The 22,081-nt window shown below is 43.0% G+C and overlaps 3 protein-coding genes across 4 annotated transcripts in view; 2 read left to right on the plus strand and 1 right to left on the minus strand.

The window, feature by feature from the left end:
* The window catches only part of LOC115620936 (sodium/iodide cotransporter), a 44,060-nt gene extending 37,193 nt beyond the window's left edge, over positions 1-6,867 (plus strand). Inside the window, exons 5-11 of one of the 2 annotated variants that reach the window (XM_030514447.1) lie at positions 3,687-3,861; positions 3,927-4,062; positions 5,011-5,170; positions 5,233-5,451; positions 5,507-5,885; positions 5,942-6,084; positions 6,155-6,632. In XM_030514447.1, the coding sequence (XP_030370307.1) occupies positions 3,687-3,861; positions 3,927-4,062; positions 5,011-5,170; positions 5,233-5,451; positions 5,507-5,885; positions 5,942-6,084; positions 6,155-6,632 (1,690 nt within the window). Of the gene's footprint in view, positions 1-3,686; positions 3,862-3,926; positions 4,063-5,010; positions 5,171-5,232; positions 5,452-5,506; positions 5,886-5,941; positions 6,085-6,154 lie in introns of both variants that reach the window. The other variant, XM_030514448.1, reaches the window with a different exon arrangement.
* Positions 6,868-7,821: 954 nt separating this feature from the next.
* Positions 7,822-18,379, plus strand: LOC115621730 (ectopic P granules protein 5 homolog). The gene is made up of 16 exons (XM_030515459.1): positions 7,822-7,953; positions 8,028-8,770; positions 8,882-9,167; positions 9,938-10,392; positions 10,450-10,677; positions 10,868-11,270; positions 11,332-12,149; positions 12,209-12,352; positions 12,413-12,590; positions 12,654-13,636; positions 13,703-14,156; positions 14,218-14,977; positions 16,178-16,895; positions 16,948-17,268; positions 17,329-17,904; positions 17,962-18,379. Exons 1-16 carry the CDS (start codon positions 7,924-7,926, stop codon positions 18,272-18,274), a joined length of 7,410 nt encoding a protein of 2,469 aa, XP_030371319.1. The 5' UTR covers positions 7,822-7,923; the 3' UTR covers positions 18,275-18,379.
* A 125-nt stretch (positions 18,380-18,504) lies between these two features.
* LOC115621731 (serine/threonine-protein kinase greatwall) lies at positions 18,505-21,745 on the minus strand. The gene is made up of 6 exons (XM_030515461.1): positions 21,559-21,745; positions 20,586-21,395; positions 20,366-20,527; positions 20,175-20,297; positions 19,816-19,991; positions 18,505-19,756 (listed from the first exon to the last, which is right to left on the minus strand). Exons 1-6 carry the CDS (start codon positions 21,709-21,711, stop codon positions 18,679-18,681), a joined length of 2,502 nt encoding a protein of 833 aa, XP_030371321.1. The 5' UTR covers positions 21,712-21,745; the 3' UTR covers positions 18,505-18,678.
* Positions 21,746-22,081: the final 336 nt, after the last annotated feature.

The raw sequence follows: 22,081 nt of genomic DNA on the forward strand, positions 1-22,081 counted from the left end.
GAAGTTATAGCCATAAACATATTTGCAGCTGCAGCGCTGCTCAAGTGCTGCCCGCGGCTGTTGTTGATGTTGCTGTTTGGTTGACTGCTAACATGTTTACACAGACACGGATAGATGCGCTTAGGCATACATACACTTACACAGACGCAATTGCTATGTAAATGTGCAATTATACACCTTTTACGTGAGTTCGAATACCGAAAATCGATCATATTTTTTTTTTTAATTTTCTTAATTTTTTTTTTGTTTTCTATAATTATTGTACACATATGTACAGAGTATTTCAAAGTCGGAACACCCGACTTTAGCTTTTTTACTTGTTTCATTTGCCTGTTGTTGACTAGCGATATTATTAGCATTTTTGTTGAACAATACCGACGGCAATAAATTTAGAATTGAATTTTTGTCTCCTTTTTAGAATGCATTTTACACACAGCTCAAAAAAATTAAAATACCTCAATGTTTTCCCTATTTTTTATTACACTGAATAATTGATAAGCTGATACTGTACTTACTCTTATTTTGTTAGCACAAATTAAAAATTTGCAATAATATTTTTATTAAATACTTCACCCCTTTTTTAATTCCCCGACTTTATTCTACCATTTTTTTGTGGTGGAAATTTTAATTATACTTGTAGTACGTTTTTTATGTATATTACTATTAAACACATTAAGGGAACTATGGAAATATGGAGTAATATAATTTCTTTGCAAGAAACAAGAGGTTTATAGAAACTATGCACAATGACTATTTCCCACTAACCAATTGGGAACACCACAAATCAAGTCCTATTTTCGATCGTTTGAAAACGCATTTCAGGCAGCACGACGACTCAGATTCATTAGACGCATTCTTAAGTCGCCTGCATTTAAAACGGATGTGAAGGGGAGAGATGGCTGAATTCGATAAGTGCGAGCATTATTGCGACCAATAACTATTGCATACATACTGTGCATTGCATAAAGCACTGAACATAAAAGGCAATAAGAGCGAGCGAATTGTAGCTAGCTACGTTCTGGCCTTACTTAATAGAGAAGGCAGCTCAATTTTAAGGGCAAATGAATTGGGAGGAGCTAACAGGAAAAAAAACAACTGACAAATCAATTAAACTAAAACAAAAGCATCGTCTAAGCCAGCCTGTGCTCAATCAATTGACATACGCGCCAGCCCGAGGCCATTACTCACACATAAAAACGCACACATACACACACACAGTCAGCAGTTATTTTGATGAACATGATGCTAAGAGGCTCCACAATATAGGCGTCTTAACATAAACACCCAAACAAAATAGAATACAGCAGAATAAGACAAAGGCAAAAACAATAACGACCATAAATCATATTAAATTGACATATCGGGCCACAATTGACCAAAAGCAAGCAAAATGTCAACAATATGTTGGCTCGGGCACTCTCACATAGCCTCATGTCCTGTCCATGCAGGGGTGTGCTACAATTACACAAACATTTCTTTACCAATTTCCTGAAGGCCCGTCGAAACAAGAGGGGTGAGTGTGCCATATCTAAACAAGTGTAAGTCGCCGATCATCTAGTGTTCCTATTCTTGTGAGAAACACTGTACAGCTTTACAAGACTGTGTGAGCGGGCACGCCCGCACGTCATTGTCATTGTCGTCGAGTCCTCCTCGCCCCTAATGCTCATTACCTGTGAGTTTGTGCGCTTTATTACCCCACACTATTCGACTTTTGATAGGCTATATAATAAAGCTACTGCGCCGCGACTTACGCCGTGGTATTTTATGGCATGCATGCATATTTGCTGCCTTTTATGGCCGCAGGTAGGTTAGGTTTACGCGCGACCACACTTAACAGCGCTTATACGGCCATAATTAAAATATAACACATGCGATGCGGTGTGTCTCACATAACGGGACCCAAAAGGCGTTGCACAAAAGGAGGGAGAGCGGTGAGGGATGCGGGATGTGGAACGTGTGAGCCGCTTAAGCGTCAGTATTTGCAACCTCATTATGTTGGGCATGTTCCAATATTGAACTGACAAACGCAAAGGATCCAAGCGTTTGATGTGGCTCCGGATGAGGCGAGAGCCAAAACGAAAAGGAAGAGAAACATGCACACAATGCGAAATGCAAATAAGCAAGCCACGATTGGTATTTACTTATTGATTTACACAACCCGATGACGAATGCGTGATTTTTCATTATAAATAACAGACGGCGCCTGCATTTATGCAACACTTTTTTATCGCGACACCACATGGTGGCCAATGGCGCCTCTTAGGGGCTGCATCGCACTGGCGTCGCCTGTGAAAAGAAAGAGCGGACATCTGAAGTAACAGAAGCTCGACATTTTATGCATTCATTTCAGCTGCGTTGCGAGAAACACCTGCCCAAGCCTGCCCTGCACAAGCTTCACGACAACACAAGACACACAGCATAATTATTTGTTCTGTGAAATTAATCATTTGGTGTCTCATCAATGAACACCGATGAGATCCAGGATGTGAGACATAAGGCATTGAGTGGTCTTGCAGGAGTTTGTTACATCATGCTAATTAAAACGTAGCTAGCTGGCTTCCTGCATATAATTTTAAAAGAGCCAAAGCAAACTGCAGCGGAATACACACAAATGCAGTCGTTTTAGCTGTATAGTCATATTTTGTATACCATTTACTATATGATAAGGTTTCTTAAGCTGTGCTGTTTCATTACAACTTTTCGGCATTTACTGCACACATTAAAAACACTGACATCATAGTTTTGAAGCTCACTTCAAAATTTCCTTCCGTAACTTGTTACTTTCTTAGTTCAAATCTGGCAGTATCCTTTAAGGCTTGTGTCGAGTCTGAGCTATTTATTTAATGATTTTGTATGCCCACAGGCATACCTCGGTTATACGATCATTAGGTTGCCCGAAATAAAAGACACATGTCGCTCGTTTTACATCAAATTAACACACTAATTTTTAGAGCCCTGCCAAGGACCCACCCGCGAAACAGAGCACACATAACTATAAAAACAATCAAAACGAACCTTAAACTCTGTTATGTTGTGGTCGCTCCTGTTGCTATTTGAAGCCCTTTCTCTGCACAGTATTTTTCGGAATGGTCGCAACTTGAGCTGCAGACTTGGCCGCTATACGTATTGTTCACGACATTTTTTATGGCCGAACATACCCACACGCCCTTTTATAGCCAGTAAACGGTATAAGTGAAACATACCCTTATGTTGGGAGTCTGCTAATGCATGTTGCAGGGACAATGAAGCTTCTACGTTCTCAAAAACTATAGTATACCTATTCTGATGAGAGTGAATACACAAATCGACCCATCTATGTAAATTCTAAATCGATTCATCATAAAAAGAGTTGCTGCTAAATTATTTCACGCTGAAACAACAATGCTTTTGTTTTCTTATTTTTGGGTGCAGGGTATTCTACTGTCGGACTTTCTTGACTCTTGCTTGCTCTCTTGTTTTTGTTTATATGAGCCTCTGCTTAAACCTGTCGGGTTCACCATTTTTTATAGCTTCAATAAATCATAAAGTAGGAAAAGGTGGATGCCCCATTAAAACTTTAATGAAATAAATGAAATGCGCTTGAGTTCGTCGCAGTCCGCCCTTAATTAATGCCAAAATATCACCAAAAATGAAGTCGAAACATTTCGTCTGACAATAATCCGTGCACCTCCACTCATCTCTTTCAGATTTAAGAGCCGCACCGTGCGCTGCCTCGCCTCGGCTACATACATCGTGCGCCAGATCTGCTCGTTGGGTATTACGACTTACACACCCAGTGTGGCGCTCTCGACTGTAATTGGCATTCCCTACTGGGCCTCTATTGTGGGCATGTCCGCCATATGCATATTCTTCACTATACTGGTAAGTAGGCAGCTAGTGCACCAAAGCGAACCCGTTTAGTTAATTTATGCCTCCTTCCCACACAGGGCGGACTGAAAGCGGCCATTAATGCTGATGTCATACAAACGCTCACAATTTTGGTGGTCACGGTTGCCGTTTGCATTCAGGGAACCATCTCGAGTGGTGGGCCAAAGAGAGTCATCGATTTGAATCGGGACAATGGTAAGTCACAGAAAGGACAAATCAATCAGAGAGTGCAACTACATTGGGGTCACTTCTGGTCATTGATCAGCGTTGGCAGCGTTTTCCCACATTTCTCATAAGCTCAGCTGTTACATGGAGTGCGTGTTTGTGCGTGCTTGTTCCTGGGTGTTCCTGTGTGTGTGCTCGGATGGATTTGGTTGGTTGTGTGTGCCTTTTGTATATGCCTCATTTATGCTGACGAATGATGACTATTAAAATGTTATCCACTCGCATAGCTGCTGCTGTTGTTGCCATCGTCGTGCGTCGGCTCATTATGCGCATAAATGATGATGATAAAAACAGCGTAAAGCAACAGCAACAGCAGCAGCAGCAGCAAAACAACAACAACATCATCAGCAAGCAATGGGAAAATTGGCACAAAATGCGCCTCGCATGACGACAGTAATAAATGTCTAGCGGGAAAGCGTTTGTCAGTCGCGTTTGAGTTGTAAGCTGTCATTGTCATATATAGTTACAAAATGCGAGAATCCGCCCACATAGCCGTCGCACAGTGCTCTCATAGATGCGATCCAGAGAAGAGTGCTACAAATTTAGAAGTGTAATATCTTCATGTTTATAATTAAGCAGAGAGATAAAAAAAATTATATACAAGTATATACTATGTATATGTACATATTTAACAAATATGTAACAAGTGTAAATTCTTTACTTATTTGTTCATAATTTGCAGCTCGCTCACCAGTTTTTCCTATTTCGTTATATACTATAAGAAGAGACAGTGAACACTTTTTAAGGATGAACATTTCGATCTTGTAGTTCCTAATTAGTAAATGAATGAAAAGGTGCGATATACTTAGTTTGGGAAACACGAGTGGCCCCTAATCGTTCACAGTCATCAATTAAGCGTCATTTTTCAATTTTAAGTGCATTTTTAAAGCTGTTCGATAATTTCAATCTTGCTTATAGGCCGTCTTAACTTCTGGAACTTTACCGGCGATATGACTGTACGTGTGGACACAACCTCCGCCTGGCTTGGGCAGTTGTTTATGTCGCTCTCGCAAATTGGATGCCAACAGAACTTTATGCAACGCTATGTTAGCCTCAAGTCGTTGAAGGAAGTGCGTCGGTAAGTGCCAGTCAACGTTATATCCGTATAACTCCGTTATACACCAATCTCCATTTTCATAGCGTAATGATCACCAATGTGCCCGTTGTATTCGTATTCTTTGCTCTCTCTTGGATATCCGGTATGGTAATTTTCGCTGCCTACTCCAAATGTGACCCCTTAGCCGAGGGGTACATAAAGAAACCAGATGAAATCTTGCCTTTCTTTGTGGAGGATCAGCTGGGTTTCTTACCCGGCTTTGTGGGAATATTTATGGCCACACTATTTAATAGCGCCTTGTGGTAAGCATAGATGAGTTTTATTTTTCCTCACGTAAGCATAATTTATTATTAATAGCATGATGGTCTCGAACCTTAACTCATTGGCAACGGTCTGCTGGGAAGACTTCCTTTCGCAGCTACCAAAGTTCAGGGGACTAAGCGATAAACGGCAACTTCGCATCATTAAGGTAGTCACCGTCGTTTTCGGTATTATTATTATGTGCGTCGCTTTCGGAGTTGGCCTCCTCTCTGGCGTAATCGAGTCTTCTCTGCTCGTGTTCTCAGCTACCTCAGGCCCATTGTTGGGTTGCTTTTTGCTGGCCATGCTGGTACCCATAGCCAATTGGAAAGGCACCTCAGCCGGTATGGTATCGGCCTGCGCCTTTGTTCTCTGGATAATCAGTGGCAGTATGACGATAAACAAAACCTCACAAATGCTGCCTACTTCAACGGAGGTAAGACTCTTTAGCAGTTGTAGCGGCAAGGTTTTAATAATCTCGTACAATTACAGGGGTGCTCCAATCACAGCTTCTCGCAAACGATTACCAAACCGAACGGCGAGGCAGACCAGGTGCCATGGTTGTTGACGCACACGCCCCTCGCTGGACACAATCAGACCCTTTTGGAGCTACCGTCTAGTGTAGTAAACGAACGGTAAAACATTGTATAATGTTGGCCATAATTAGCTTAATTACATTTAGAGTCTTTCTCCTCATCAATATAGCACGCCGCTCGAGAGCTTCTATTCGATTAGCTTTATGTACTACAGCTTGATTGGCACGGCGCTGACTGTCATTATTGGCACGCTCATTAGTTGTTTGACACAGCATCCTGACGACATGTACGATGGTAAGCTGCTGCACCCACTTGTCTTTAAGTGCTACGAGCGCATTGGCGGCCGTGGACCCAAGCCCTACTACATCAAGCATGAGGAAGAATCCGGGTTGAATGGACGCAACAGCAGCAATTCATCATCTTCAATCACGAAGATTGAGAAAATCAACCCAGCTTTTGAATCTCACGACGAGGCTATCGTGCAGGTGAAAAAGCCAGGGAAGAACAGTCCCATGAAAGTGGTGTTCACCAACAATGCCTCAGAGAAAGAAAGCACCAGGTCGATATTTGGAGACAATAAACTTCAAATGGATACTGTTCCCGCCGGCGAAACGGGCGTATACCGCACGCTGCCCTCGAAGTCGTGAGCCCTAATTACATTTGCATTATTAGCCCTAGCTGAAGATGTAGTCCATAGTTTTTTAATTAAGTCATAGTTAGGTGAATAACTGTACATACTTACAATATACGCTACTTAAAGTTCAGTTATTTGTATGTTAAGTTTGAAATGAACCTTCTGTGTATGATATCAATAAAGATGCTGTGATTATTGTATTGTTGAGCAATATTCAAACAATTGTGCGTATAGTACGTACAAATGAGTGTGTTATCGAAGTTATTCTTGTTACGGAGCTATAGATCATTAAGCAATTTTCGGTAGAATACATACACATCTATATACATTACCCTTAAAACAGTAAATACAAATTTGAATATAAATGGTGAAATTGATAAATATAAGTATAATTGGTTTTAGACTATTGATGTTGATTGTTACCCCAAGATAGTATACCTTAAGCCAAAGCCAGTATAGGGTTTGGCAATATTGCTGCCGTGCAAGATAACTTTTTTACCTTCTGGCCAAATAATTCATTTAAAAAACTCTTTTTTTAAGAGAAAATGTTAGCACTTCAAACGCAAACTTTCATTTTGAAAAGCGAATGGGAAATTTCAAAGCATCCGGTGAAAGAACGAACTAAGGGGCCTAAGCGATCGAACAAACTTCAAAAATGGACTACCGAACTTACTTGTTTTTATTTTGTTGATCAGCCGCCAGCAAACCTTGCAGTGTGACCAACAAAAATTATTGCATAATGCAATTTTGAAATCGACCAGCCAATGGCGTCGCAGGATAGCAAGAAAAAGTTTTTCAGTATCTGAAGTCGACCATTATTATGGCGCACTATTTCGCATTACAATGGAACTGGATTGGATTTTTTAAAGTTTTTCTGTTGATTATATGCATAAAGTATTATTTGAACACATCGTGCATTATTTAAACATAATTTTAATTTTTTGGCCCCTTTGGAAAAAGCTGCGTACGACCTAGCGACCACCTGTGAACAACCAGTTAAACCGAAATAAAAGTGGTCTTTCCGTCTATCTTTACAGTTAAGTATTACAAGATTAAGGAAGAAGAAAGTGCTATCCATCGGAACAAATATTAAATTTGGTAGCACTTTTCCGCACAAGAAAGTGCTTACCATTCACCATGAATTTGCGTAACAGCTGTTCTTGGACAAAACTATCGACGGCTTATCGCCTCTACCAAACAACACACAATACAACTATTTTTACGGGGGTTTTGTGGCGCCAGCGGCACAGAGGCCAAGCCTAGTTGCAACTGGAGATAAATGAAGTTTTGAGGTAGTCGTAAATATGGCTACATTGGTTAAACCACAGAAAGAGGTATGCATATGGAGTTTTTTCTTTTGCCGCATTGAAATGAAGTTTGTACTTTGTATGCATATTTTGCGTTGTAGAGAACGAAAAAGACAAAGCCCTTGCAACGAGTTTGTAATGACGAAGAGCAAGAAGAAGACTGTGATGAGTTATCAACAAGTAGCGCATTGGCCCACGCGGCCGAACAAAGACAAACTGAAAATGTGGCGATGCTGGAAGAGTGTCCGTCCGCCTTGGTCAATAGCAATACCGAACAATCAAAAAGTCACGAGCACTGCACACCAAGCGATGCAAAAGCTGATATATCTTCTGAAAATGAATCGACACCCACAGCACCGCCTGCGCCTTGCGAATGCAACGCTCCAGTTCTGACTGTTAGCAAACTGGTCCAGTACCCGGATATACAGGAAATGAAGCAAAGCAATGCCATTTTAGAGGAGCAAAAAGCGGAGATTTTTCATCGGCAGCAACGCCAGCACCATTCGTCAAGCTTTGCTATTGCACACAGCCAACTAAAACCTTTGACGACCGAGGAACTCAAGCAGTATTACGATTGTGCAGACCTCGAACTGGTAAAACAATTCGAATTAGAGTTCCTCATGAACACACTGCTCGAGTCGAGTGAAACGGATCCCCTCTACGCAGCTTTGCTGGAATACTACAACCTACAGACCAAACTTACATCTAATATGCATGACGTACAAAAATACCGCAAGGAATGTCTCGATACACAGCAGGTAATGTGGACACGGGAGCCAGTCACGCGCACTTTTAGCGCCACTTGCGGCGATGGTAACGTGGTACGGGAAAGCATAACTTACGAGTAAGTAGACCCAAGATTTTAAAGCAAGATTATGGTCAAGTCACTGTAGCTTGAATCTCAGTTAAAGGTGTGAATATATTCTGCATATATTTATTTCCTTGACTCTCACAGTCGCATAAAGGTGGACAATATAAAGCTTGAGGAAGCAACGGCTGCGTTGACCAAGCTTTACGATTTAGTTTGTCACACGTACACCACAAATCTTATATCAGCGAAAATCACCAAAGTTAAAATCGATCAACTGATAAACGATATTTTGGCCTTTCCCCATGTCGACGCCCACGCTGACATTACATTGCACGCTCAACTGGATGACGAGACGCTGAAGTGCGTATCTCAATTGCGTCGCGCAATATCTATAGTTTTTGGTTTCACTCGAAAGCCGAGCCCTAATTCGGTAAGCTTACAACTAGAAACAAGAAAAGAATGCTAAAGTCGAGCAATCTCAACTCCTACCTCCCACCAAAAAGGAAAAAATGAAAAAAAAAAGTTTTTAAATAATTAAAAAAAAAGTATACAAATTAAATTATTTAATTAAATTAAAGACATGTTCATGTACAGTTTCAACAGCATACATTTACATCAGAATCGTGTCTCTGCGTGTTTATATGCGTGTATGTATGCAGCACAAAGTTGAACCAAAGCAGCAACAGCTGCGGGCAGCGCTGCCGGCAGTGCTGCAAGCAGAGCATGGGCAGCGATTTTATTTATGGCTATAACTTTCTTCAGAATTGACCTATAATGATGGCATACAGACACATAATCACTAACGGGATGTAGCTACCTAATTTTAGTTCGAAATTCCAAGAACTACGGGAGTCGTGGAAAAAAACACGAATTGCGGGAGTGGAGGGTGCATCAGAATAAAAAAATAAACTTGACCTGCCAAGGGCTTATGGGAATCTGAATAGCAAGTTTGGTTATTCTAGCTCTTGTACCATCTGAGATCCTTGCGCTCATACAGACGGACGGACGGACATGGCTATATTGACTCGGCTTGTCACCTTGATCAAGAATATATATACTTTGTGGGGTCTGCCACGCCTCCTTCTGTGTGTTACATACATTCGCACAAAACTAGTATAGCCTTTCACCCTTTGGGTACAGGGTATAAAAACTACACTTGTAAGCACATTCTTTATACATATGTTATCTGGTTGCATACAGCAATTCGATGCGGACATCAAGCTTTGGCTGCGCAAGCTGGTCTCACTGCAGCTGTTGTTGGCCACTAAGGAGGATCACTGGTTTCTGCTCTTCAACATTCTGCGTTGTCCTAGTGGCGTGGGCGCTTGGTCGTCCGAATTTCTTCAGCTGCCAGGCATGGGAGCAGCATCTTCAACGGCAACGCAGTCCAACGAACTGCCACTAGCACCTACTGCGCCAGAGCTAAGTCACTGTATAGCTGTGTTGCAAATTCTTTTATTGCCCATTAAGAAGAGAAATGAGTTTCTGAAAAGTTGCTCGCAGGTACATCAAGAAAGAACAGGAGCCGAGGAGCGCTGGATACTGGTCGATTCTGATGGCGAAGATACACACACACCGACAGGCGAATGCGTGGGTCTAAAGGAAAGCGATCTAATTGCGTTGCTCAATCAAATACCCTTTGAGAAAATCTTCACGTAAGATATGTATATTTTCTCGCAGACGGTCAAGTTTATAATGCGTTAGCTTTCCAGGTCAGCCATGGGCATTGAGAAATTTCTCGACGATTTTATTATCGAACCAGACAAGATAACGGGACAGCGATTGCTCACAGTTGTTGCGTTCTTTGCACAAATAAACCAGATATTAGGCGATGGCCTGTTAACCTACAATAACGAACGCTATAAGCAGTTGGCTAAACGTCTGGGTCGCCTGGTTCGGCATACGCTGCAGTACGTTTTCGACTACCACGAGTTGTTCATGTAAGTCTCATTTAATTTAAAACGTTAAAAATGCTTCCACAAATCAGCTCACTATACCAAATAATACATCAATTAGGATAGTTCGACTATTTATTATATTCAAAAGCACAAATATAAAATATTAATAACAAGTCCTTTAGTCTGGTTATATAATAATTCGATCTTTTGCGAACGTTTGTACTTTTTTCAGGCACAACAGCGTGGGAAAGTCGCCTGATTTATGCGAACGTATTGATGTCGAATTGAATGCTCTACTCATACGTGCCTGCAGCTATATCTATCGTACTCGCAATTTGGCGACCTGGCAATACTTCTCCACGCTGCCTTATAGCGTCCTGGACACTGAAGCTATTTGGCATTTATTCTATTATCTGAATGTGGGCTTTCCAAATGACCTGACCACAGAATTGGTGGTGGATCCTGCAGAGGCCTTTCACGCGGATGAGTTTTGGACAAAATTTAATGTGGCCAATGCCGATGTGGCGCCCGAAGATATGTACTATCTACTGCAAGCTTTCTTCGAAATGGCCAATAAGAGGGATATATCCAAGGACTGGGAGCTCATTAAGTGTATTTGCCTGCACATATTCAATGTGAGCTTGGCACTATAATGCCCTTTATTGACTTTGACTCATTTGGACCTTCCTTCCATAGATTGGCTTTATCAACACTTCAACGCGCGATGTTTGCTATAAGACTGCGCGCGATATGTTAGTCAATATAACGTTGGCCTATGAAGATCTTATGGCCTGCCTGCTGCTGCAGCTGAAAATTCGATTCATGGACATCGAGAAGGCGCCTTACTTGTTCAGATCGCTGCCACTGGAAAACTGGAAGCCTGGCATGGAAGACTTTGAAGTGCTTTCTAACTGGCTGCTCCATTTCTCGTATACGTCGCCTGAGAATATGCTGGCACGTCTAGTCATCAGCCACCTCAACTGGGGATTCGATGACGATGGGCGCCTCTTTCTGCCCCATAACATACATGTGCGTATGGCCTGCCTTATAAGCGAAGCTCAGATGAAGCACGCTCCTGAAGTGCTTGGCCAGTCGGGCATATCAGAGAGTGTGCGTCAAGTCTCGTCGCTATTGGATTTTACGCAGTCCACTAGAGAACAGTTTACCGATTGGTGCTGGAGTATGATTTCCATATTGCGGTTGCATCTGACGGACCAGAGCGTTGAGTCAGTAAAGCGAACACTTCAAAACCCGACAGAACCTCTGCTCTACGTCCCGGAACTCGATCGTATCGACTGGATCTTCCAGGCCGTCAACGAAAAGCGCCCATTGGCATTATTTGTGGCTGTGCTGGTTAGCCTTCACGGACATTCCATACCCTTGATATGCCAGAAGGGATTTGATTTACTGCAGCAGCTGCTAACAGATCATCGACACGCAGCTGTCATTCGTTGTATAGAACTTATAGTGCCGCTGTTTCTCGAAACACCTGAAACTTTGGCCAACTGCGAAGGGTGAGTACAACAATGTAAATGCATTTCCAATGACCTCATATAGATGGATACCATTGTAGTTTTCAAAAACTTCTACAAACACTGCTCAATGCAGACAAGACCTATCTAAAAGTAGCGAAAGACATGGTCTATGTGAATTCGGTGGGACCCGTTTTGGAGTTGTTTGACAACATGTTGCACCATCAAATTACGTCCTACACTAGGCAAGTTGGAAAACATCTCTTTCTTCCGTAGCTCGCATTAATATGTCTTACTTGCAACAGCTATGGACTTTACTCGCCATTGAACATTATAAACGTGTGGCTCAACTGCTTTACTGCACTGCCTGGTTGGTCAGTAAACACCTACCTTCTCTATTTGCTGGACAAGATGCTGCGCATTGCCTATCAATTTACCTACTGTCGCGTACAGGCCGTAGAATTCTTCTACAACCATTTTAAGGTACAAAATTCGAGTGTTTTTTTCTCCAATCAATACTACTATGTTGTACATATTGTTGTATAGGATTGTGAGGATTGGAAAGTAGTACCCAAGCCCTCTGCCCTTAAAGCGTTTTTCGGGACTCAGTCCGCCGCCCGCATTCCCACGCTTTCTCCACAGCATTGTTGGCTCAACTTGGTGCTACTCGAGATTGAGTTTCGGCTACACGATATGCGGTATTGGCCGGAACTACTGCGCCAGCTGGCCACTAGCGAGCCATCAAGCAGTCAAATGGACGTAGCACTCAGAAAAACATTAGCGCTAACTAAAACGGCTTCCTTCCCCCCTCACATGTTGGTGCTGTATAAGTATGCCAATCTTATAGCCGGAATGGATGTGACGCATGCCCTCTTTCCTATCATCAATCAGAAGTTTTTCGAACTTTTTTTGTGGCGCGTTCCTATTGATAGCGAAGCGCACAGCTTCATTCACAATTTTGGGGTGTCGGATAAATTCTACGACCACAATATATCGCTGATGAAGCGCATAAAAACACAGCTTAAAGCTGCCGAGAACCACTATACTAGCGAGGCAGCAAAGCGTGCACAGGACGATGCAGCTGGTTATTTTTATCGCAGTTGTGCCAAGCTGATGAGAAACTTCACACTCTGGCTTGAGGACACAAATATAAACAAATATTCTAGAGATACAGAACAATTACCAACGCAGTTTAACAGTGAAAAGCTGCGCGAATTGCTCAATGGCAATGCTAGCCACTGGACAGAATTCTTAAACCCGAGTACTATTCGTAAGGAACAGTGCCAGCAGGCGGACAACTGGACGCGCAAATGTTTCCGAATGCACGCGCAAAAACAGCTTCGTAGTCCTCTGCAGCCAAAGGCACGAGGTACGACCATAGAGCGAATCAAGAGTCACCTTAGTTCGTACGATAAACGACAACCACCTCCTGCGTACTTCCGCCCAGACCTGTTCAAGCAGCGACCTATTAATAAAAAAACATTGAAGGAGCTACAACGCCGAATTCAAACGCTAAACAGTACCGCCAAGTTAGTATATACTGAGAAATCCCGCTCAAGTCCTTTTCTACTTCATTCTTGCTCTCCCCTTTCCAGCAAATTCCATTACAATAGCTCAGAACTCGACTGTCTGAACCGAAACTACTTGGACCGTGTGCCGGCTCTCTACCAGATGGTGCCTTACAACGAGACCCGCAACAAGGAGTGCGACTCCCTTCTTTTCAATCGCAAGTGCACGCGACCGGCGCAGATTACACTAGTGCCTGAACACATTCGTCGCAATGATCAGATCTCACGGAATATGGATGTCAACAGAGAGCGGCATGATAAAATTATCGAGGAGATGTTGCAGCTTAATGTGGACGGATTTGCACAGGCCATCGAGGAGCTAGGTGGATGCATTAGCTTGCTTCTACAGGCAGAGCAGAACAAGCTGGTCACAGAAATCGGCACCGACTTTTTCTATCACGTAGTGGATAATATGACAGATATCACAATGAAGTTTCAGCCCACTAACGATTTATACTGCCGTGTATTGGAAGAGCTGGGGGTAAGTGGGGTTATAGGTTAGGGTTTATGCATATAGCCTTATCATCCCTTAATTTCTACAGGTTTTCATACAATCAAATCAGGAGACACAAGGCTTAAATATCCTTCAGTTGGCACTGCGACGCGGGGATCTCATTAAAGTGTTCTCCGGAGTCTTCGTGCCCTGCCAAACCAGCCCTAAATATTTTCTGCAGATGTATCAGTTTCTTATCGACTCGCATCTTAAGCGCAGCGACCCCAAAATCCTTTTTGTTCTGCTATCGAAATTCGATTTGCTTACCTGGCTAGAGACATTCCAACCAAAGCTAACTGAGATAAACCAGCTACTTCTGCTGGTGCTGCAGGGCCTTGAGTCGTGGTCTCAGCCGGACAGTAGCCTGCTGCAGGATCAGTTTCGTCGCCAATTGGTACATATCTTTGGGTATGACTTTCCGCAACACTATGGCGAAGTCATGCAGTTAGTGTTGGATAGGATCTCAGACCAAAAGTTGATGTCGGTTGTGTTGCTAGATTTGTTAAACGCGTTGCTAGACCGCGGTAACTGCGGATCCTCCCTGACTTTGGACAGTAACGAGCTCCAGCTCAATAATACAGCAATGGACTTTTCACGCCGGCAAAAGTTGTTCAACCTGAAAGCCGGCACGGACACATGCTCGCTCTTAGCTCGCCACTTCCAAAAGGAGAGACTTCATCACGGCCTGCACGGGCTGTATCCTAAGCACAAGGACTATTGTCCAGCGCTTGCTATGTGGTTCACCTGCTTCTGTCATGTGGTGTTAACCGCGTCTATTTGTGTATACCAGGAATTGTTGGCCGATCAGAGTAAGTAAAACTGCGTTTTAAATTGTGAATGCCAAGCGATTGCTTATTTGATAGCTAGCGTCATTGCGCCACTGAATTGTTGTGCTGAGAAAGCTTTCCGACGCTTTTTATGGCTTCGATTAGGTCCTTGATTATAGTTGAGTACCCTACTATCGTCCATATTTCTCCGTTTGTACAAAGGACATCCATCGTCTCCTGTTTGTTATTCTTGGATCAGATGTAGGTGGCCTTTCGCGCATTGTCGAAGCCACGACTTCCGTTCTTGTTTCGTTTTTCTGGCTTTAGATGTGGATGCCCTTTCGCGCATTTGACTCGCGGCTCCGGTCCCATCGTGTTCCGTTTCTATGGGTCCAGACATTTCACGAAAATCTTGCAAATTTGAATGAAACACACAGACAGAGTAAAAAGGAACTGTCAAACAAATGAAAATTAGCAGAAATAAAGCAGAAACCGATGGTTGATCGCGTTGACGAATCGCCACGAAACTTCACAGGTTCAACCATTGGACTATTTTGAATATTGCCACAAAATTTGATCAACATCGAAGTTTCAAAGTCTATAGAGAATTTATTTATGTACATATACATATGTACATACGCACAAGACATATAATGTACAAACCTCAATTTTTAACCGACTTCAGGAAAGTAGGAGGTTATCAATTCGTCTTTTTTTTTTTATGTTTGTTACCTTATCACATTCGTGACTGTTTCAATATCATTCAACATTTATAAACATTTTGTAGATACAACTATGTAGACTTCTGAATTCTAACGTCTCTAATCGTAATTGTAGGTAGGTTGTAGGACAGATTTTATCAAATAATACCATACGTATATAATTCGCATGCAGAATCCTAACAGCAACAACTGCAAGTATAGCAATGGCACAATTTTTGAATTGTTAGAAAAACTGAACGATTAAATTAGACCATTTTACGTTGCTGTTTCTGTATTAGCCACTGTAGCCACTATATGCGATTCTCAAGTGATAAAACAGTCTCAGAGATGTGACAAGGACATTCCCGACGTTTCAATATGTACTTTCTTACTAAAAATACATTTTCAACATATACCGCTGTTGTTTTTGATTACGCTCGTATAAATAGTTCGATTCGGAAGAGAAAGGCAGTATCTTGGCGTTTAAGACTCAGATTTATATTGTTCTTACACTGAATAACTCGATGGGCATTTATTACAGTCAGCGACATTGTTTTTGGAGCAATCATAGAAATGTTTGCGCCGTGGCTCATCATCTATACTGATCAGACGACACAGCAGGTCTCCGCGGCAAATTGGATCCGACAATTGTCGGCCCAGGGTAAAATGCTTTTGCCCTGGAGCGAGGCGCACGTTACAACGTGCAAGATAATTATAAGATCATTCATCTCCATCGTGCAGTACGTGCTGGAGTATTTGCCATCGTCTCCAAAAATTTTGGAGCACGTGTTTGCCTGGTATGTGCATCACTTTGCGCTGCCAAACGTGGCTGGCTATGTGTTGGCGCCGATTCACGATGGACTGTCTCAGCTACCGTGGGAGCGATTCACACCCAAGGTCATGCATATCGACCAGCTGTATGACAGCGTGCAAAAATACGTTCCCGAGTCGCATGCTATGCTGGGCCATATCTTTATACGGATCGACTGGAACGGCTGGTTTTCAGAGATGCCGATAACAACGCCTACAGCAACAGTATCACGATTATTTGTGATTTTCGTAAAGCTCGCTTTTGAACCGAACATACACATACATCCCAATACAAGCAAAATCCTAGAGGACGCCATTAATTATCCTTGGAATTTGGTGGAATTCAATGAATTGGAGCAGCTGATGAAGTGGTTCGTGGCCACTGTGGAGCCGGCCATCGTGCTCAAATTGCCGTCGGAGAGCAATTACGCTGATCGTGCTGTTCTGGAGTGAGTAGAAAATAGCTGATTAAAGCAGCCATGTAATGTACTTCGCTTGCAGTCTGCTACGTCTTGGCTGCGCCATGATGCCGGAACGTGGTGCACCGAAATCCATCAGTCAAGCAACTACGAAGCGCATGCTCTATACGAGATCTTACATCTGCATGCAACGTGCGTGTGGGGCGAAGCATAAAAAACTGCTAGCAACAAAGGAGGGCGAGCGCGCATTCAATGCCGCCTTCGTGGAGCTCTTAAACAGCATAGACCACGCTATTTCAGCCACCAATGAGCAGCACACGCAAGAGGAGCAGCGAAGGGAGGCTCTCAATTTGATGCTGGAAATCGTAGCACCAACCCAAACACAAAGCGAGGAGATATCAAAGTAAGTCCAAAACGATCTCATTACAGCAATTACCCACCCGTCCGCTCCGCCTTTTTGTAGCATGCACATTGATGCTCTGGTGCATTGGCAGCTTCAGTGTCCACCGGCCAATCCGGTGATGTGCGCCGCGCTCTCAGCCATTGGCCATTTGAATACTTACATCGCTTGCATTTACTCTTTGCTGGAGACGAGCATCGAGTGTTACTTTCGAACCTCCTCAGATTTAAGTCCTTGGCACGCACCCACCTGGCGTGATTTGTTTCAGGCGTTACATATGTCGTTGCCCAAACTAGATCTAATGCCAGTCATGCGAGGGGGCTACTTTTTCTCGCTGCACGTGTTCGTACTTTATAAGATGGAGGAGATGGAAAACGTTGGCGAGAAAATTACTTTTTTGCAGGACCTAACACAGTTGCTTGAAAATTTAAAGACAACCCCGCAGACTGAACCCCGCCTATCTCTGGTCTGGGGTCTGATTATATCTCGCGGCTGCCAACTGCTGTCCCTTTCAGAACATGCGAAAAAACCGCTATGCATGCTGGCACGTCATTTGCAAGTAGCGTCCACTAAATCCGAGGGCTGGAGTGATGGCTTGCTGGGCGCCATTGGACTGAAAACCGAGGTCATCACAAACAGGTGCGTAAAAGAGTACTAAATAAATAAAATATATAAATACCAAAATTCCTCATGCAGACGAAAGGTGCTGACCCGCTGCCTAGCCTGCATTATTTACTCCTTGTTTCCGGCGAGCATAAACGCACGTCTGCCCTGTGAGGAATATGAGAGCGGCATGCGTGAGTTAACCATGCTGTTGGCTAATAAAAAGTTTACTGATGTGAAACAGTTAATTGTGAAGGCTGTAAGTATTCTTAAGGAGCAGCCAGTCCCCGAGATGCGTGCGGTACCGCATATGGTATGCCGCTTAATTGACGTCTTCTATGAACAAAGTTTTCTAGCGACAATACCCGAGGTCTGGGATTTTGACTTTAAGCTCAGAGCTTCTTAGGTACATATACATATATAATTTTTCTTATTTTTATATGGTTAGTATCTTATGGCTTTTAAATGGAAATAAAGTTAGCATGAAGCACTTTTGAAATACATATCTAAATTTATTTTGTTGCACATGTTTGTGATTTACCAACTCGTTTCGTACATCTTTCAGATTAGATTTGTAAAGTTTTTCGAAGCTGTTAGGTTCATTACAATAACGAAGTCGAGCCGTTACACACGATCTCTAAAAATACAATTTTTATATAACAGAAGAAATTTAAACAACGAGAATACATAAATACAGTACTTATCGGGAGATAACAATGAATGGCTTAAATATAAACGTTAATTGTAATTACATACATTTATAAATAGGAATAACATTCGAATAAGGTGCTTGCGATAGACCGACTCCTCTTAATCTTCCGGCGCAAAGTTCGACAATTTTAGGTGCTGCAGGTTGTTGCGCGCCTCAAAGTAACCCGTATCTGTCGGATTGTCGGGCGTGGGCACAAACGGTGGCTCCATATGACCAATATTGTCCCAGTCTATGCAGGCAAAGAAGTTCATTTGTTGCACTTGCTTTGCAGCCGGTCGCTCCGCTGGGTTCATGGTAAGCAGAAGCTCCACAGCTTCCATAGCATCGGCAGATAAGGCTTCGTCGCCTTCAGGCCATTCAATGTTTTTATTTAGAATGTTGTCAAATACTTTTTGCGGGGTCTCGTCATTAAAAGGTGGAATGCCGGTCATGAATTCATAAAAGCATACACCGAGGGCCCACCAATCAACTGCAGGCCCATGGCCTTGCTTTAGTAGTAGCTCTGGTGCCAGATAGTCCGGCGTGCCAAGAATGCGTTCGCTGGAAACTCGAGCACCACGCCTGACCGATTTGGGTGTGCGAAAAGGTGTATTAATAGTGTTCTTTGGAGTTTTTGGCATAATACCGACACCATGATTGATCGGCGACATGGTGGGATCATCCGCTAGTTTAAGATGATATTGCACACCAGACATTTTCTCTGACGTCGTTGCGGCATAGTCTCCCTTTTTATTATCGATAGACGGCGGCAGTGCAAAGCGAGTGGCCTTCAGCTTGCCCAAGAGGCCTCCATCGCGCCGGGGCATTTTTTGCGACGACACCGGCGTCGAGAAAACCACATTGGCCACGTTCGCCTCTGGGCCAAGCAAATGCTGCATGGGCATCTCATCGTCGGATAACGAACGCACCTTAAGGTGCACAGGCGATGCACGGGCCTTGCGCTTCTTGGGAGTGCTGCTGCCTATGTTGAGTATTTCGATTTCTTGCGTTAGACCTGTATTACCGGCGCCCATGGCATCCGCTTCCATACTCGACGTGTTATCCGAACGGTTGACCAGATTAATTTTTCGTTTCAAGCCGCGGAGAAATTCGGGATGCTTAAAGTGCTTAGAGAGATTGCGAAAAGGAGAGTTCATGCGAATACCACTAAGCTCATTAGCATTCGTCACGTTGTAACTATAAAAAAAACAGTTCTTCAGTAACGGAAAATTGCGCTTATGCGTTAATTCAAAAACCTGCGTGAGTAGTCAGAACAGCTGTAGTCCCCTTTGGAATTGTTCAAATTATCTGTGGTCTTCTCAATGGAAGATGTTGTGGTCTCGTTATTTAAATTTAGATGAGAACTAGAGTAGTCGTCACCCTTGCGGCTGGAAACACCGGAATCCTCCTGCCCCTTAGAGTAGCGATTATGCTGATTGAAAAGCGAGAGGAGTACATTTATGAACTTTATGATAAAGCTACACAGTCTCATTAAACAAATATTTCTTAGATCAGGGGCATTATCGTAAGCCAACCAACCAACTACCAAAACACTGACACTAACTAGCTTCACAAATAGGAAAACACACACACATAAAACATACACGAAACGCACCTCCTCGAGCGAACGCCTGCGCACCATGGAAAATTCAAACGAGCCTTCGTTCGTATTTTCCATCTTGGTTGCATTTTTGTTGCTCACAATGTTGTTGTTGTCCCGCTCAGCCAATTTGCAGCCCTTTAGAGATTAAATATAGTTTTAAGGGGTGTTTAAGGGAGAGCTAACCCCCACCTACTGACGCTTACCTTACACTCGGATGAATCGTTGGCCACTGCAAACTCTACGCGTCTTTTGTTTGGCAATGGTGCCAAGGCTGCTGCTGGAGTTGCCTTCCCAACTGGGGGCGATTTCTTGACAAACTCGGCTGAACTGCAGGTGTGATACGAGGATGAGCTGCTGTCCACGAGCTGTGGGATCGAAAAGAAACAGTAGAAGTAACGTTTGGCACACAACCATATTACCTACATTAAGTGCGCACGTGTGCGTGATGGACAAATTCATTTCTTCAGCCGAGAAAAATGGCGAGACGCCTGAGATTTTGCTATCGCTGGTTTTCTCCGCATCGTTAAGGGATGTATCTGCCTCACTGTCTGATGACTCCATTATCAAGCTGTGTTTGTTGATCACCTGCATGAGATGCGATGTGCCAGTGCCCACTGGTGTTGGAATGCCAGGTCCATAATCCAGCAGTTTCTTCTCTGATCCGAAGGACAGGTGGGAGGTTAGGGAGAGTAGCTGACCAGGCGTGCGCGCATTCAGATTCGGCGAACAATTTATTAAATCGGATATTTCCAAGTCACGGCGCATTTCGATTTTGCTAAGGCCAAAATCAGTCAGTTTGACGTGCCCGCTGGCCGAGATCAGCATGTTGTCCGGCTTAATGTCGCGATGCACAATGCCATGCTGGTGTAAATACTGAAGCGCCATTGCCATTTCGGCCACATAGAAGCGGGCCGTGGATTCGTCAAAGTATCCGTACATAGCCAAAAGTGACTTCAGATCTCCACCCACCATATATTCCATGACCAGATAGACATAAGACTGCGATTGAAGTGAGTAGAATAGATTGACGCAGAAGGGCGAACGTGACAGGGCCAGAGCATTGCGTTCGGTTATGACCTGCGACACCATATTTTTGTTTATCATCTCCGATTTGCGCATGCCCTTGATGGCGTACAGTTTGTTTGAATCGCTGTTTTTGTAACCCAGAAATACTTTCCCAAAGGCACCTCGACTGATCGGCTTAACGATGACAAAATCCTTAATGGTAGGAACCTGCACATAAAAAGTGAGCATAGGGGGGTTAAGAAGCACAAAGTAACGGTAAAGCCTAATCGTTCTCTTACTTTAACCGTATCCAGCACATCACCAAACACACACACACACCATACATACATATTTACGTGCACACACACACGCAAACCAAAAAATAGTTTACCTTTGCATTTTTGGATTGATTCTCTGGCTTGGTTGTAAGTATATTTATTTTCTCCAACAAATGCTCGCTGTCGATCATCGAGTTTGTTTTTTTGGGCGTCTTATAGTCAATTTGCTGCTCGGATTGCTTAGCGGCCGGATCAGTGTTTTCCATGTTTAATTTCTCGTGTTGCTTCTGCCGCGCAAACGCAGGCGTTGATTTTGAACTAATACTGTGAAAATATCGAAACTTATCGATGCCAAGCACACCCTAGAGATGACACACAAAAGAAAACAAGCGTGAGTTCATGAAATTATGGTTCTGTAAAAGACTAAGATCTTGTATTCCTGCAACTTATTTGAATGGGTAATAATAATAATAAAACCATTTCATTTCAAAATCAGTTGGTGGAGTAGCAAATTTAAAATGTAGACCAGAAAAATAGAGTAATGCTTCGAATTGATATCATAATATTTTTAAATATTAAATAAATATTCTAGTTCATTTCATTATTAAATTATACATTTCGGTCACACTGCAGAGT

The sequence above is a fragment of the Scaptodrosophila lebanonensis genome, unplaced genomic scaffold, assembly GCF_003285725.1.
Source record: "Scaptodrosophila lebanonensis strain 11010-0011.00,11010-0021.00 unplaced genomic scaffold, SlebRS2 tig00000024-arrow-pilon, whole genome shotgun sequence".
NCBI lineage: Eukaryota > Metazoa > Arthropoda > Insecta > Diptera > Drosophilidae > Scaptodrosophila > Scaptodrosophila lebanonensis.